Raw genomic sequence first — 13,811 nt, 5'->3', positions numbered from 1 at the left:
TGAACCCAAACCAAGCTTCAAATGGAGTTTTCTGAGCTAGGGCTTTAGTTGGAAGTCTATTTTGAAGATAGACTGCAGTATTTACTGCTTCAGCCCACAGGATTTTAGGCAGATTTTTCTCAAACAGGAGGCACCTTGCCATGTTCATCAAACTTCTGTTTTTTCTTTCACTGACCCCATTTTGTTGAGGTGTATATACATTGGTCAGTTGGTGTTTAATGTCTGCATTCTTACAATAGAGTTGAAACTGAGCTGAGGTATACTCAGTTCCATTATCTGACCTTAGTGTCTTAAGTTTGTGGCCAATTTCAGTTTCAACAACAGCTTTGAACTTCAAAAACACATGAGCAACTTCTGATTTTTGTTTCATAAAATAAATCCAACAATATCTTGTATGATCATCTATGAAAAGAATAAAGTACCTGTTCCCATTGAGAGATTCGGTCTTCATTGGTCCACACACATCAGTGTGTACAAGCTGCAGCTTCTCTGATGCTCTCCATGCTGTGTTTGCAGGAAATGGCAATCTTGCTTGTTTTCCTTGCTGGCACACTTCACAAATTTCATCATTCTTCACGGTTTTGATGAAGTTTTCAGCTAATTCTTCATTAATCATCTGAGCCATTGATTTGAAGTTAACATGTCCAAGCCTTTGGTGCCATAGCTTGGAGTCATCAATGGAGGCAATACAGGCTGAATGTGAGTCATCTGGCCATTCCACTTCAAAACACTTGCCAGTCATGGTGACTGTCATGAAATTTGATCCATTTGGATCAAAAATTTGGCATTCTTTCTGCTTAAACACAACTGAGTATCCTTTCTCTAGAAGTTGAGCTATGCTGAGAAGATTTCTGTCAATCTCAGGTACTAATCCTTTCTCTCCTTGCAGCATCATTCTTTGGCTTGTCTCTCCAGGCCTTCTTGCCTTTGTAGGCAGTATTTGTTCTTGCCTGAAAGGCACCTTCTTGGTGCTCCTCCAGTCTGCTTGCTCTCCTCTGCTCTTGAGCATATAGAGCATTGATCAACTCTGTCAGGGAGATGGTGGACAGGTCCCTTGAGTCTTCGAGAGATGAGATTTTTGCCTCATACCTCTCAGGCAGAGTTGCTATAACCTTCTCCACTATCCTAGCTTCATTGAACTGCTCTCCAAGGAGCCTTATGCTGTTTACAACAGCCATAATTCTGTCTGAATACTGCTTGACTGTTTCTTCTTCTTTCATCTTGAGATTTTCAAAGTCCCTTCTCAAGTTGAGAAGCTGTTGTTGCCTTGTTCTCTCAGTCCCTTGAAACTCTTCTTTCAGCTTGTCCCAAGCCTCCTTTGGTGTTTCACAAGCCATGATTCTTGTGAAAATCACATCTGAAACACAGTTTTGTATGCATGACATGGCCTTGTGCCTTTTTGTTCTTTCATCAGCATGTTGCCTCATTTGAGCAACTGTTGGATTTGCTCTGAGAGGTGCTGGCTCTGCATCTGAATTGACTACCTCCCATAGGTCGAATGCCTGCAGGTAAGTCTTCATTTTGACTACCCAAATATGGAATCCTTCTCCATTGAAGACAGGTGGTGCAGCTGGTGAAAATCCTGAAGAGGCCATCAGGTTCCTTGGTTTGAAACAACAGGTCCACTAAGACAAGGGCTCTAGATACCAATTGTTGGAGCTGAGAGCAACTAACAACAAGTTTCAGCCAATTGCTTGAGCAGCAAGTGTCGTGACTTGCAGCAGAAACAAACAGAAAACTAAAAAGAATAAAGCAAGAAGAATAGAGAGAGTTTTTGAATGAAAACTTGATTAAATTCATTCATCAAAAAATGGCTTAATGCCAATACATAAATCAAGCTTCTAGCTTGTCAAGACAGTAGGTTAACCAAAACTATACCTACTACCACTAAGTTTCCTAGTAAATTGGAATGATAACTTGTGCAAATGAATAAAGCTGGTAAACAGCTCAATCACCATCAAGTTTACATCAAATATCATCTTGTCATAGTTCAAAATGAACTAGATTACATTACATAAACAAAAAAATTCAAATGAAACTAAACATCCTTGCTTTCTCGTGCAAACTGCTGCTTCTGCATGGTGGTCTTCAATGCTGCATGCTAACCACCTTTCAACACATATTCATTCATTGAAAACATCAAGTTTAGTTTCTTTCATTTTCATTTAGTATATATAGTGTTTCCCGTTAGTATATATTATATATATACATATTGATAAGCATATAAATGATACTTTCTACATCTTAGAGATATCTTTTAATTATATCATGTATATGTAAAAGCTATGGTCGTTGAAGAGCGACTGTATGGCACCATTGTTACTGAAAAGCAACATCATGGCAGGATTCAAATTTAAGATTTCTAATGTATAAATGATGTTAAGGGAGCTATGGTACCATTTGAATAGTTAGGGATAATATGTGAATTGTTGATACCTCTTAACCTTTGAAATCATAGAACTTTCAACAAAGTTAGTACACATTAATATACTTGAATATTTACATGTATTTCTGTATGTGTATATATATATAATATTTATGATTTATATAACACATACGTGCACATATATACTTGTTTGACAAATTAAAATTCAACCTTAATTTCCATTTGCTTATATATAATATGTAGGAACTTGATCGGTGCTCAACACAAGTTGAAGTGTTGAAAGAAACGGTGAAGGATATGTTAATGGCTTCTACAACTGATCCTTTACAAAATATTCTTTTGATAAATTGCTTATGTCGCCTAGGAGTTTCCCATCACTTCGAGATCGAAATAGAGCAACAATTAACTCACTGTTTTGATACATTAAGCCAACTCATTCATAATAGTGATAATAATTTGCACGATATCGCGATTATGTTTCAAGTTTTCAGATCTCATGGTTATAATATATCTTCGGGTAAGTGCTTATCCTACAAGGACTATATATTCAAATTGATTTCACATTGATTTGTGTCAAATGAATTTTTTAAAAGATAGACTTGTGTCGTGGAATAGTAAATACTTACTTTGATCCATCCTTTCGACTTTTAAAATTATTATTTTACTTATGGTTGTTAAATTAGACCGGACAAAACAGTTAAATTGAAAATTAATGATGAAATCAACTCTAGTATCCTAAAATCAAGAGGTGTCGAAATTATAAAAAAATTAAGTCGAAATGAGTTAAAAATCATTAATAAGTTAGTTTAAGTAATTAATTTTATTGTTATAATTTTTATATTATATGTTTTATGCTACTTTTATTATTTGTTTGTGTTATTTTTTTGTGAATTTTTTATTTTGTGATGATTGAATCATAAATTGATTGATTTGACCACCTAATATTTAAGTTATTGATTTTACTCTTATAACATTTTATGTATCTTTTCTATGTTTTTAGTATATACACAGAAGCATTTATTAATAAAAAAAACCATTACGTTATTAGTATTTTTAGTTGGATTTGAATTATTATTATTATTATTTGAAAATACTAATGCAATGTAATTAGATATTTTCAACAAGTTCAAGGATGGGGATGGTGAGTTCAAAGTTAGTGATACAGAAGGGATGATAAGTTTATACGAAGCTTCCCAATTTAGAATAAATGGCGAACTCATTCTTGATGAAGCTTGTACTTTCACAACATCGCAATTGAAATCTATGGTGAGCCAAACAAGTACACACTATGCCCAATACATCGAAAATGCCCTCTATTGTCCCTACCAAAGAGGGGTTCCAAGACTAGAAGCAAGGCAATATATATGTTTTTACGAAAAAGATGATGATGAAGCAAGGAATGAGACATTACTAAAGTTTGCCAAGCATGATTTCAACCGGATCCAAATGATGCTTCAACAGGAACTAAGCAACCTTTGTAGGTAATGAGAACTCTTTTTTATTTTTATTTTGAACCCAAGGTAAGACTTTTCGTTTTCTAAAATCTTAGTTAATGTCATGCTTGCTTGGGGCATACAGTGAGTGGAAAGAAGAAAATATGGAATCAAGGCTTCCATATGCAAGAAATAGAATCGTGGAGTGCTTTTTCTCGGCAATAGCGATTTATTTTGAACCATGTTATGCACGTGCTTGCAACATATATGCTAAACTACTATCAACTTTAGTACTCATTGATGATACTTACGATGCGTATAATACCTATGAAGAACTCCAATATTTCACCGATGCAATCCAAAGGTTTAATTTATTTTTAAAATTACTCTACTGTATATAAATTCTTAGTAATATTCTAATGAATTATGACTAAAATTAATTAGTGGTGCGCAGATTTGATATTGATGCTATAGATGACCTTCCAACAAATTACTTGAAACTTGTTTACGAGACTATCTTAAATATTCACAACCAAGTCAAGGACAAGGTGGAAAAGGAAGGGAGATCCTATGCCGTTTCCTACACTATAAATGAGGTAAATTACATTGCATCAGTTCTTCATACAATGTAACATTTCACATGTAAGTAGTATCCATCCATAATTTGTCACCCATCTATGAAATTAAACACTCTAGCTGTGTGCCATTTTTCATTTTATTCAACACTTTTTTTCAGTCTATTATTTAAGGTTTTCAAAATAATCTTATACAAAGATCCCACCAAACTTGTTGGTAGAAAATCATTCAACATAGTTGGACATGCAATCTTCAACATAATTTGATTTAAATTAGTCTCGTACACTTTAATTATGAGCCTATGCATAGTTGGAGTCATTTCATTGAGGTTGTTTTGAGATAAAACTTCATTCATTCCTTAATACAATACATGGTCATCAACCAAGACATAAGAACACACCAAAGATGTTTGCTTATTGAAAATGTCTGGTTGAACTGATATTTCACGTTTCGACAGTTAGAATAGTCCTTAAGATCCCTCAAATTTTTAATTTAAGTTGCATCACAACATAAAGTTTATTATGGTTAATTAATTATTTTTTATTGGAGACTAGTTCAAGAAATTAGCAGAAGCCTGTTTTGTTGAGCGACGTTGGGTGCATAGAAGTTATGTGCCAACATTTGATGAGTATATGGACACTGCAATGGCGTCAAGTGCAGGCCTTGTTTCAGTCTGTCAAGCCTTGATAGGAATGGAAGAAGCGGATGAAACTGCATATCAATGGCTGATCAATACTGATAACAAACTTCACAAAGCCGTGAACAAAATTGCTCGTCTCTATGATGATATCACAACTAATGAGGTATATCCCTCACCTTTTCTTTTTCTTCTAAAAACTCTTCTAGCTATGTGACGAGGAATGTGTTAATGGCGAAATTAAGGATGAAGAAAAGAGGGGACTGGTTTGTGGAACCAGTTGTTACATGAAACAATATAGTGTTACAAGACAGGAAGCGGTCGAAGCTTACAGGGAAATGATTGAGGTTGCTTGGAAAGACATGAACGAAGGTTGTCTTAAACCAATGCCTGTCTCAAACAAAATTGCGGTGCGAGCTCTTAACGTTGCACGTTTAGTTTTGGTTCTTTACAAGAAAGACGATGGATTCACAAGGCCTGAACTATCTTTGAAAGATGCCATCGCCAAACTGCTCATTCATCCCATACCCCTTTGCGATTAAATCAAGCCTAACGACAGCTTCTCAGAGAAACTCAAACTCGGATTGGTTGTATGCCATTAGCAGTGTTCCTTATATTTTTAATTTACTCCACTCTACATCAATTATTTGCATTCGGATTCTTGGAATATTAATCATATATATATAATTATGAAAATATGTAAAACTAAAATAGCTTGCATTAATCTAAGCTGATTTAGTTTCTTTGATTTAAATAATTTTAGTCTAAATATATTTCGAGTTTTAAAATTTAAAACTCGACTCAAAACGGTAACAATTAAATATGTTTCATTAAGTTTTACTATTAGCCATATTCTATGGTGAAGTTACAGTTTTTGTCCATGTTTTTTAATTTGATTATTCTTGGTTCTTATACTTTTTGAATTTTTAAAATTCAATCTTGATTCAATGTTGATTTTTAAATCTATCAACTGATCTTTTCGTGAGTAATATGTAAATATAGAAATTTGACATATCATTATACATGTGATAATATATTTGTCACGTAATATTTTGAAAATAGTAGAACTTAATAAATTTAATTGATGTTATTTAATTAGGACTAAAATTTCAAAATTTTAAAAATTTAAAAATTAAAATTAACTAAATTAAAGTATATGAACTAAATCCAAAATTTATGTATAGATACGATTAATAGCAAAATTTAAACTTATAAAAAAAACAGATTAAAGAAATTACAAAAACATACCAAATACATCCAACTGTAAACAAAAAACTTTTCAACAACAAAGTCACTCTTTTTTTACAAAAAAAAATAATAATGTCACTCTTATATTATTCAACCATGGTACGTTATAATACTATTCGATTATTTATATAAAAATTGTAAAAGCAAGGTTTTCTTTACAACATGCCCTCGTTATATTTCCGAAAATTATAATATTTTTGAACATAATATTTGTAAGAAAATAATTTTTTTTTAAATTAAGCAAAAATACTCAAAATACAATATGAATTAATATATTAAAAAAGCACTTAAATTATTATTTTTAAGCTGATATGGATTTAATTAAAATAGTTTATTAAATAAAAATAAATATAAAAATAAATATAATGTTTTAAAATTTTTGGAAAACAGTTACATACATAACACAATCACTCTATAAAAAATTACTCTTTTAAAAATTTTAATTCCTAAATTTCTAAAAAAGAAAAAACCAATCTAATATTAAAATCAAAGGTTTTTATAAGTACACAATGACTCTTTTAAGAATTTTGATTAAGAAATTAAGAGCCTAAATTTAAAAAAATAAAAAATCTAATATTAAAATCAATGGTATTTATAAGTTAAAATTATATAAAAAATAACTTAGGAACTTAAAGACATTTTTGGTATATTTAACCTAAATATTAACTCATGAAGAACAATTTAAAGAAATTTACTATATCATTCCTCTAACTCATGAAGAACAATTTAAAGAAATTTACTATATCATTCCTCACCTTTTTTTTTTCAAAAAAAAAATCTCTAAACTTTCTAGATATTCATCATTGAGGAATTTTGAAACATTATTTTTATTATGATTATCATTAGGGAATTTTCAGTCCTTCCTAAGCTAACAAAAACAAAACAAATACTAAATGTGAAAGCAAAAGACTATTTACTAAAAATGACATCTATTTCAGTAAGGTTACCAAAATTCTGCAATGTTATCTATAATAAGTTAGTGGCATTAACAATGGAGGATTTTGCTGTGAATCACAATATTGCTCGTACCGGACTTCGGATATAAGACCGGAACCGGATCAGCAGTTGAAAGAATCAGCATGAAATCTGATAATCAAAGCTAAATTTATCTACTCCCTAACAGAATCAACTACCAGAACTAATTTAATTCTCTTCTTTTTACCTTTATTTTTGGAATAGTACTATTTATTGACATGTTTTACGGATCTCCTCCATCAATGTTTCATATGCCATTCGCCGTTCGGGACTCCGTGAGTCGCTGCAGAGTATCCTGCGCATTATTTTCAACTCTTCAGGACTTGCCTTCTTGAAAAGTCCTCTTAGGACTACCTGTATTTCTTCATCAACAGAATGTTGATTGGGATCTTCATGATCTTGCTTTGTCAAATCAACACCAAAAATTTTTGCTTTTGATTCGCCTACCGAGCAACTCAATCCAAGCGCATACTTTTTAACTTCATTGTTAACACAAGCAGTCTTGTGATTCCAGTACTCCGAACATTGATGATTGGGATCGAGAGCTTCAATTGCCTAGAGGAAAGCAATTTATTAGGAAATAAATAACAGAACACGGATATCACAACTAAATTGATTAAGAAAAACGGTTCTCTTGTTTTATTAGACAAATGCATGCTTGCATGAGTACCTGCTATGTGCAGAATTCCAGTACTATCCGTTTATGGTCATTACCGTACCATGGAAGTGGCATGTCCGACATGGGTAGGTTCATTTTTTACTACATTTTCCATGTATTTGGAAGATTCTTGACAACTTATATCCACAACAAAGGTGCGGTAGAATACATAAGGATTAATAAATGACATTTCTATTTATCACGTCATTGTATTTGCTAAGCCATATTCCATATCATGATAAGAACCATATGGATCATGTTTGGTTACAGAAGGATTTCTAATCTGATAGTTGTTAGCTAAGAAATGTTCCAAGTTTATAAAGGCATCATTACCTGAATTATGGGTGGTGAGAGAAATCCAAACATTTCGAGCCCGTTGATGCTCTGCAGAGATTGCAAAGGTAGGAGCCCACTTTCTCCTAGGTTTTTCCTCCTCAAGATTTCTTGATTTAACTGCTGTAGCACCATTTCCCAACATTTGTTAGGCAACACATTCGAGAAGGTTGTGGTAGGGCAGCCTTCTAAAGTAACCTGAAATATAACATAATACACATGAGGTTCTACGCGAAGGCTAACTCAGTGACATCCCCATTGCCAAAGTTTTATGAGTGAACCTTTATCCCGAAATTAGTAGACAAACAAGAGGTAATCTCACCTTAAATAGAGGTCCAAGTAGCCCAATATCCAAGACTTCAGAAATGTAACTAGAAATCTTTGTTGGGTCGAGCACACTAAAGTACTTGACACGGCTTCTAAAACCTGTAAAAGTCGAGCATGAATCTAAAAAGTTAATACCAGAAAGAAAGAAACTGTGAATTAAATAGTAAGAAATCAGATCCAATTTCATTGTTATGTACCTTTGGGGAATATGGCCTGGCTGTTGCACCATAGTTTTCCAAAAATTACGGATCCAAAATTTAAAGGCTCAACAGCACGATTCAACAATGGATGACCTTGGTGAGCCATAGACGCAATTACATCTGAGCAGTTGAGAGTTTCTGCCTTCAACAAGGTATTTGATTGTCCTGCATTGATATGTGGAAACTGAAGTTCAACGCCGAACAATTTCTTGCCCTCAAAGCCGTCATGACCTGTTGAAATTGAATGCTGATACTTCTCGGAATATTCTCGAGAAACTGATGAGCTACAGTCACTCTTGAGTCTCTTTAGAACAGGTTCTCTTACTTCATCAAATCCACAACTTTTCTCTCGCAAAAATGTCTCAACATCAGTTACACTGTGGTTAGTGGAGCTATCAGAATCACAAATAGACTTCCTTGCAGTTGCAGGATAATCAGATATAATATCAAGATTTAAGTCAATGCAGGCATCCTGCTCCGAGTTCGTTCTGTTTTCCATGACAAGGACTCCAACATTTACGACGTTATTATGACTATCCAAGGTGACATGAGAGGCTTTTAATTTAGTCGCAGGCTGGCGCTCTGATGGTGAGACCTCCGAAGAAAAATGACCATACAAGTAAGGAGTATTAATATCCATCTTTTCTTCCACTCTTGAGGAACAAGAGAAACTTTCCCTTGGTTGAGCAGGCTCAAATTTTAATACCTCACTGTCCTGAACCCACTTAGACAAATAAGCATCACAATCAATACCTGAAACCAACCCGAGATCTTTGGATGCCCATAGTTTAACAGCATCTAATCCTCCCTCTAGGGCTTCAATTAGCATTTGCAATTCATCAACGGTGTAGCGAAGGAGGACAAACTTGTCTTCATCTTGGCATGAGCAGAAACTCTTTACATGTTTAAGACAAGCAAATCGTTCAGGAGAGCATTTGCAGCTGCAGGCAGATAGATGCAAGTCATAGAAACAAGAGAAACATTCCCTCTCACTTTCCAAATCAAAGTCTTTTTCCATCTTTCGTACAGGCATATCAGGGGGAAGGCAATTTACTCGTTCCTCTTCCATCTGCTTTCTCATCTATTAACAATGATAATTTACATATATTAGTGCACATAATGATATAAGTAAGTTTTTCACTTATTATGTGAATATTTATAATTTACACAATTATTTTAGAGTGAGAGAGAAGAATATACCCTAAATGCCTTCGTAAGCATCCCATCCTTCCCGCATACACGTTTCCACCTCGAATTTCCTGGCGTTTCTCTGCCAAGAACATGTAACTCCCTGAGAGCTTGGATGGCTTGCCGAGCTGATCCCAGGAGTAGCTTGTCATGGGACAGTGATGTCTTGCGATGCTGCTCACTGTAGAGCTCAACTGCAAGTTGACCATGTTCTAGCCAATCAACAGGAGCAACATTCACTGCCTCAGCACAGTTGAAACCACAATTAAATCCAGCATGATACGCTCTTGGAAAGGTAAGAACAAACTCCCCAGAATGTTGTACGGCCCGATACACTGGTACACCCTCAGCTTTCAGAACTGAAGGAGACAGTTGAGTGACCTGCCAAAGGTGAATCATAAATTTCATGCATGTAACAAACTAGTTAAGGAATAAGAAAATGGACGTGAGATGAGGAACAAATACAACATCTATGAAAAAAATACTTCCATGAAATGAAAGAACAAACAAGTGTAGAAGATATTAAAGAATTACTTCACAGGTTTTCGTTCAGAAATTTCAAGTAGAGATGATTTAATGGGAAACACTGTACGATGACCATGATGAATATCAACAGGTACCAATGCAACTTGACCTTCTCGAATCACATTCCAAGGTGCAGTTTAACAATCACATCGGAACAACTAACAGTTTTCTTTATCTACAATAAGAACAAAATTTTATACAAAATATAAATTGCCTGCTGATAAAGCAACCCAGATGTCTTTCTTTTATACACAATTCTCTTAGATCCCTTGATGCGTTGGAAGCCTGGGTCCAGATTCCTACATCTATAACCTATTGAGATTTGATAAGACACCAAAGTGCATGTTTAGGTGCCCAAAACTATGAAAATTTGACCATTATTCATCTCTTAAAGTGTACAAAATTTTACTGATGCAGGATGAAATGAGGCTACATGAAGAACTGGACTTCTGATTTAAGAATTCTTGTTCTACACCATCTATCCAATGAGAAAACAAGCATGACTCCAAGAAGCAACAAAGAAGTGTAAAAATAAGCAAAAACAAAAAAGGTGATAAAATGTATTTTTGAGCGATAAAATAAAATAAAGAATAAAAGTATAAACAAATATGTTTCTCACCAATTCATTGAGTAGGTCAGGTTGTTCTTCAAACAAATCAGGCAGATGCTTTCTCATTGCAGCCTCCAAGGAGGTAGCCTGGTTCCCCGGCACTCCATACCATATTTTTGGATCACCAAAGTGCATATAGTTTAGCGAATACAGATGGTGGTCCTCAACGTGCTGCTCAAACCATAATAAAGTTAAAATGAGAAAAGGAATGAGTCACCATTCAAATTATCAAAAAGGGATTCTGAATCTACAATTTTATCAGTAAATTTATTATTCGCATGTTCATAAAAACAAAATGATATTCAGAATTCAAACCTAAAACACAAAAGAATAGAAAGCATAATTCACATTGAATATTTCATTAAAAATCACAAGTTAGAGAGAATGTTTCCAGTAAATGATTGCATTTGCAAAAGGTCTAAATTTATAAAATTCTTTGCAGTTAAGCAACCATAGAGGATCATGCAGCAATAGGGGACCATACTGCCAGACAAATTCAAAACTACGAGTTTATGAGAAGGTTGTTGTACATTTCTAAAAGTGAATAACAAAAACAAGAATGGACGGTGTTGAGTACCAGTATCATTTATATCCTAATTTATTTTAATCATGTGAACTAAGAGGAATGCTATTCTAGCAGTTTTTATGTCCTACCCAACAAAATGATGAGAAGCACATCCCCACATAGAGCCATGGCACTAGAACTCCAGATATATCGCATCCTTCAAAAGATAACACTGAACCTTGTAGGCGTGGGAAATTATTTAGGTTCCAACCTGACGTTGCATATTTATCTGCATCATTTCCAGTTAACACAGAAGACACCTTAGGAAAGCCACTGCCAAATGTTCCTGTTTCCAAGTCAGCTCCATAATATACCTGCAATACAAAAGCAAACTCCAGTAGAAGTAAACAGGGATTTCCATGAATAATATCTTATAATAGAGAGGAGCAATGAGATGAACATACTCCTCACCTCAACTTCATCTTTTGGCTGCTCAACTATCCTCCAGTATTCACCCTCTATGTCCTCCCAAGACGGTTCCCATTGCCTACATTCGATCATACTGGACTCTAAATCCTCACTACAGTCCCTTTGAAAGTACATCTCCTTAAATTCATCTGCATATCTCTGAAATTCTTCAAGAGTGAAGTCTGATCCTGAATTAAAGCCAAACTTCTCATCAGTCTCAGAAGTAACAACAGATTCTGAACTAGAATTGGCTCGTCTTCTAGTAGCTCCCATTCTTGAATGCCTCCTCCGTTTCCGTTTCCGGCTTCTATTTTTCTTTCTCATTGGCTCCCTATTTTGAAGTAAATCAACTTGCTGAATTCTTGTAGAAAATTTAGCATGTTCCCATATATCTTTCTCTTTAAGAGGACAGGGTGGAGTCCAAGAAGGTGGCGGAACAATCCGACATATACCAAATGATTGAGCTTCAGCACGAATTTTTTCTATGTAGGCAAGTGTGTCTTCAAACTCCTAATGAATGGAACATCATAAATTCTAAGCACTGTTATCAAAAAGAAATATTGTAAAAGAAAATTGTGACATTAAAAGATAAGATTACCTCAATAGTTGGATAAAACACTGGGGCATCATCAATGTTAGGCCGGCATGGTTCATCTGGATCCCATCTTGCTGACACCTAAAACATACCAACAATCATCATTAAGCAACAGAACTTAGAAACATATACTTGGAGGATTTCCAGATGATTTCACACTAAACAGTGTAGCTCAATGTAGACCACTTCAAATAAGATAATTATCTTTCTAGTTGCAAGTGTGAATCTCAACAAAACACTTCTTTCAAAACATTTATAACTGTGTTCTTTTAGGTATCATGTCAAAATTTTCTGCCACTAACTTTAAAAATACACAAAGAGACCTAAAATTTCAAAAGACTGCTATCAAAACCTGTGCAGAAAACCCATATACCCTTGGATTCAGACTGCCTACTTTAATGCCTTTGAACACAAAAAGAAAGAAAAGTCATTATCATCAACCTATTGCAAGGAGTACAACATATATATCACGCACAAAGCGGTCATGCATTAACTTACCCTTCGATGTCGAGGACTGCCCAAAGACTCAATATTATTATCTCTTTTCATGGAAAGTTGTGAAGAATGATCCTGTAATAGTCTTTAGTTAGGAATTTACAATTTTATGTTCGTTAGCCTGAACCAGGCATTCTAAAATTAAGCGCATAAATAATGGTATCACATTACAAATTATAAAGTATGACCCATTTCATCAATATTTATACATATACTCAAATTCAAATGCATACAAAAATTTGCATAGAGATATGCATGCATTCGGGAGGAGGGAAGAGAAGCCTATCAACATGAACAACCAGAATCTCAGTATAATTCCTTCACTCTACACAAACATCATACATCATCAACCAGCATATAGAAGATAACAATAATGGAATATCACCCAGTTTTAGCACTCTTTAAATCTCACACTCGGAAATAGGTGCTCAATTAAGTTGATCACAGGCAATGGCAAAAAGTTTCTTTCAACCAAGTTAAGAAGGATATCAAGATTTCAAGTTAAGGACTTGCGACTAATGTTCCCTATGAACTTTAATGATATTCGATCTTCAGCCATGCCTTGTACTATACGAACGAATAGCCATACTTGACAGCAACTTGTGATCTATACCTTTACTAAACACCCCCCAACCAATGCATTCCAAGAGAT

General features: G+C 34.3%; 2 protein-coding genes across 4 annotated transcripts in view; one reads left to right on the top strand and one right to left on the bottom strand.

The window, feature by feature from the left end:
• Positions 1 to 13,811, bottom strand: part of LOC107925176 (lysine-specific demethylase JMJ18) — a 35,130-nt gene that overhangs the window by 20,411 nt on the left and 908 nt on the right. The window contains exons 2-11 of one of the 3 annotated variants that reach the window (XM_016855776.2): positions 13,163 to 13,234; positions 12,668 to 12,745; positions 12,073 to 12,579; positions 11,751 to 11,975; positions 11,106 to 11,267; positions 9,974 to 10,342; positions 8,771 to 9,854; positions 8,569 to 8,672; positions 8,247 to 8,444; positions 7,193 to 7,810 (exon numbers count right to left, since the gene is read on the bottom strand). In XM_016855776.2, coding sequence (XP_016711265.2) covers positions 7,466 to 7,810; positions 8,247 to 8,444; positions 8,569 to 8,672; positions 8,771 to 9,854; positions 9,974 to 10,342; positions 11,106 to 11,267; positions 11,751 to 11,975; positions 12,073 to 12,579; positions 12,668 to 12,745; positions 13,163 to 13,234 — 3,144 coding nt within the window. In that variant the 3' untranslated portion in view covers positions 7,193 to 7,465. Of the gene's footprint in view, positions 1 to 7,192; positions 7,811 to 8,246; positions 8,445 to 8,568; positions 8,673 to 8,770; positions 9,855 to 9,973; positions 10,343 to 11,105; positions 11,268 to 11,750; positions 11,976 to 12,072; positions 12,580 to 12,667; positions 12,746 to 13,162; positions 13,235 to 13,811 lie in introns of those variants that run through there. The other 2 variants (XM_041079438.1, XM_041079437.1) reach the window with 2 other exon arrangements.
• LOC107925058 (vetispiradiene synthase 3) lies at positions 4,957 to 5,684 on the top strand. The gene is made up of 2 exons (XM_041079439.1): positions 4,957 to 5,198; positions 5,278 to 5,684. The coding sequence occupies exons 1-2, from the start codon at positions 5,028 to 5,030 to the stop codon at positions 5,572 to 5,574; spliced, it is 468 nt and encodes a 155-aa protein (XP_040935373.1). The 5' UTR covers positions 4,957 to 5,027; the 3' UTR covers positions 5,575 to 5,684.

The sequence above is a fragment of the Gossypium hirsutum genome, chromosome A10, assembly GCF_007990345.1.
Source record: "Gossypium hirsutum isolate 1008001.06 chromosome A10, Gossypium_hirsutum_v2.1, whole genome shotgun sequence".
NCBI lineage: Eukaryota > Viridiplantae > Streptophyta > Magnoliopsida > Malvales > Malvaceae > Gossypium > Gossypium hirsutum.
This window is presented reverse-complemented; position numbering and strand designations above follow the sequence as displayed.

Bases quoted from the DNA above. Each gene is read 5' to 3' on its own strand.
- LOC107925058 (XM_041079439.1), top strand. From the start codon at position 5,028: ATGGACACTGCAATGGCGTCAAGTGCAGGCCTTGTTTCAGTCTGTCAA. The intron at 5,199-5,277 runs GTATATCCCTCA...GGCGAAATTAAG, and splicing joins ATGATATCACAACTAATGAG to GATGAAGAAAAGAGGGGACT.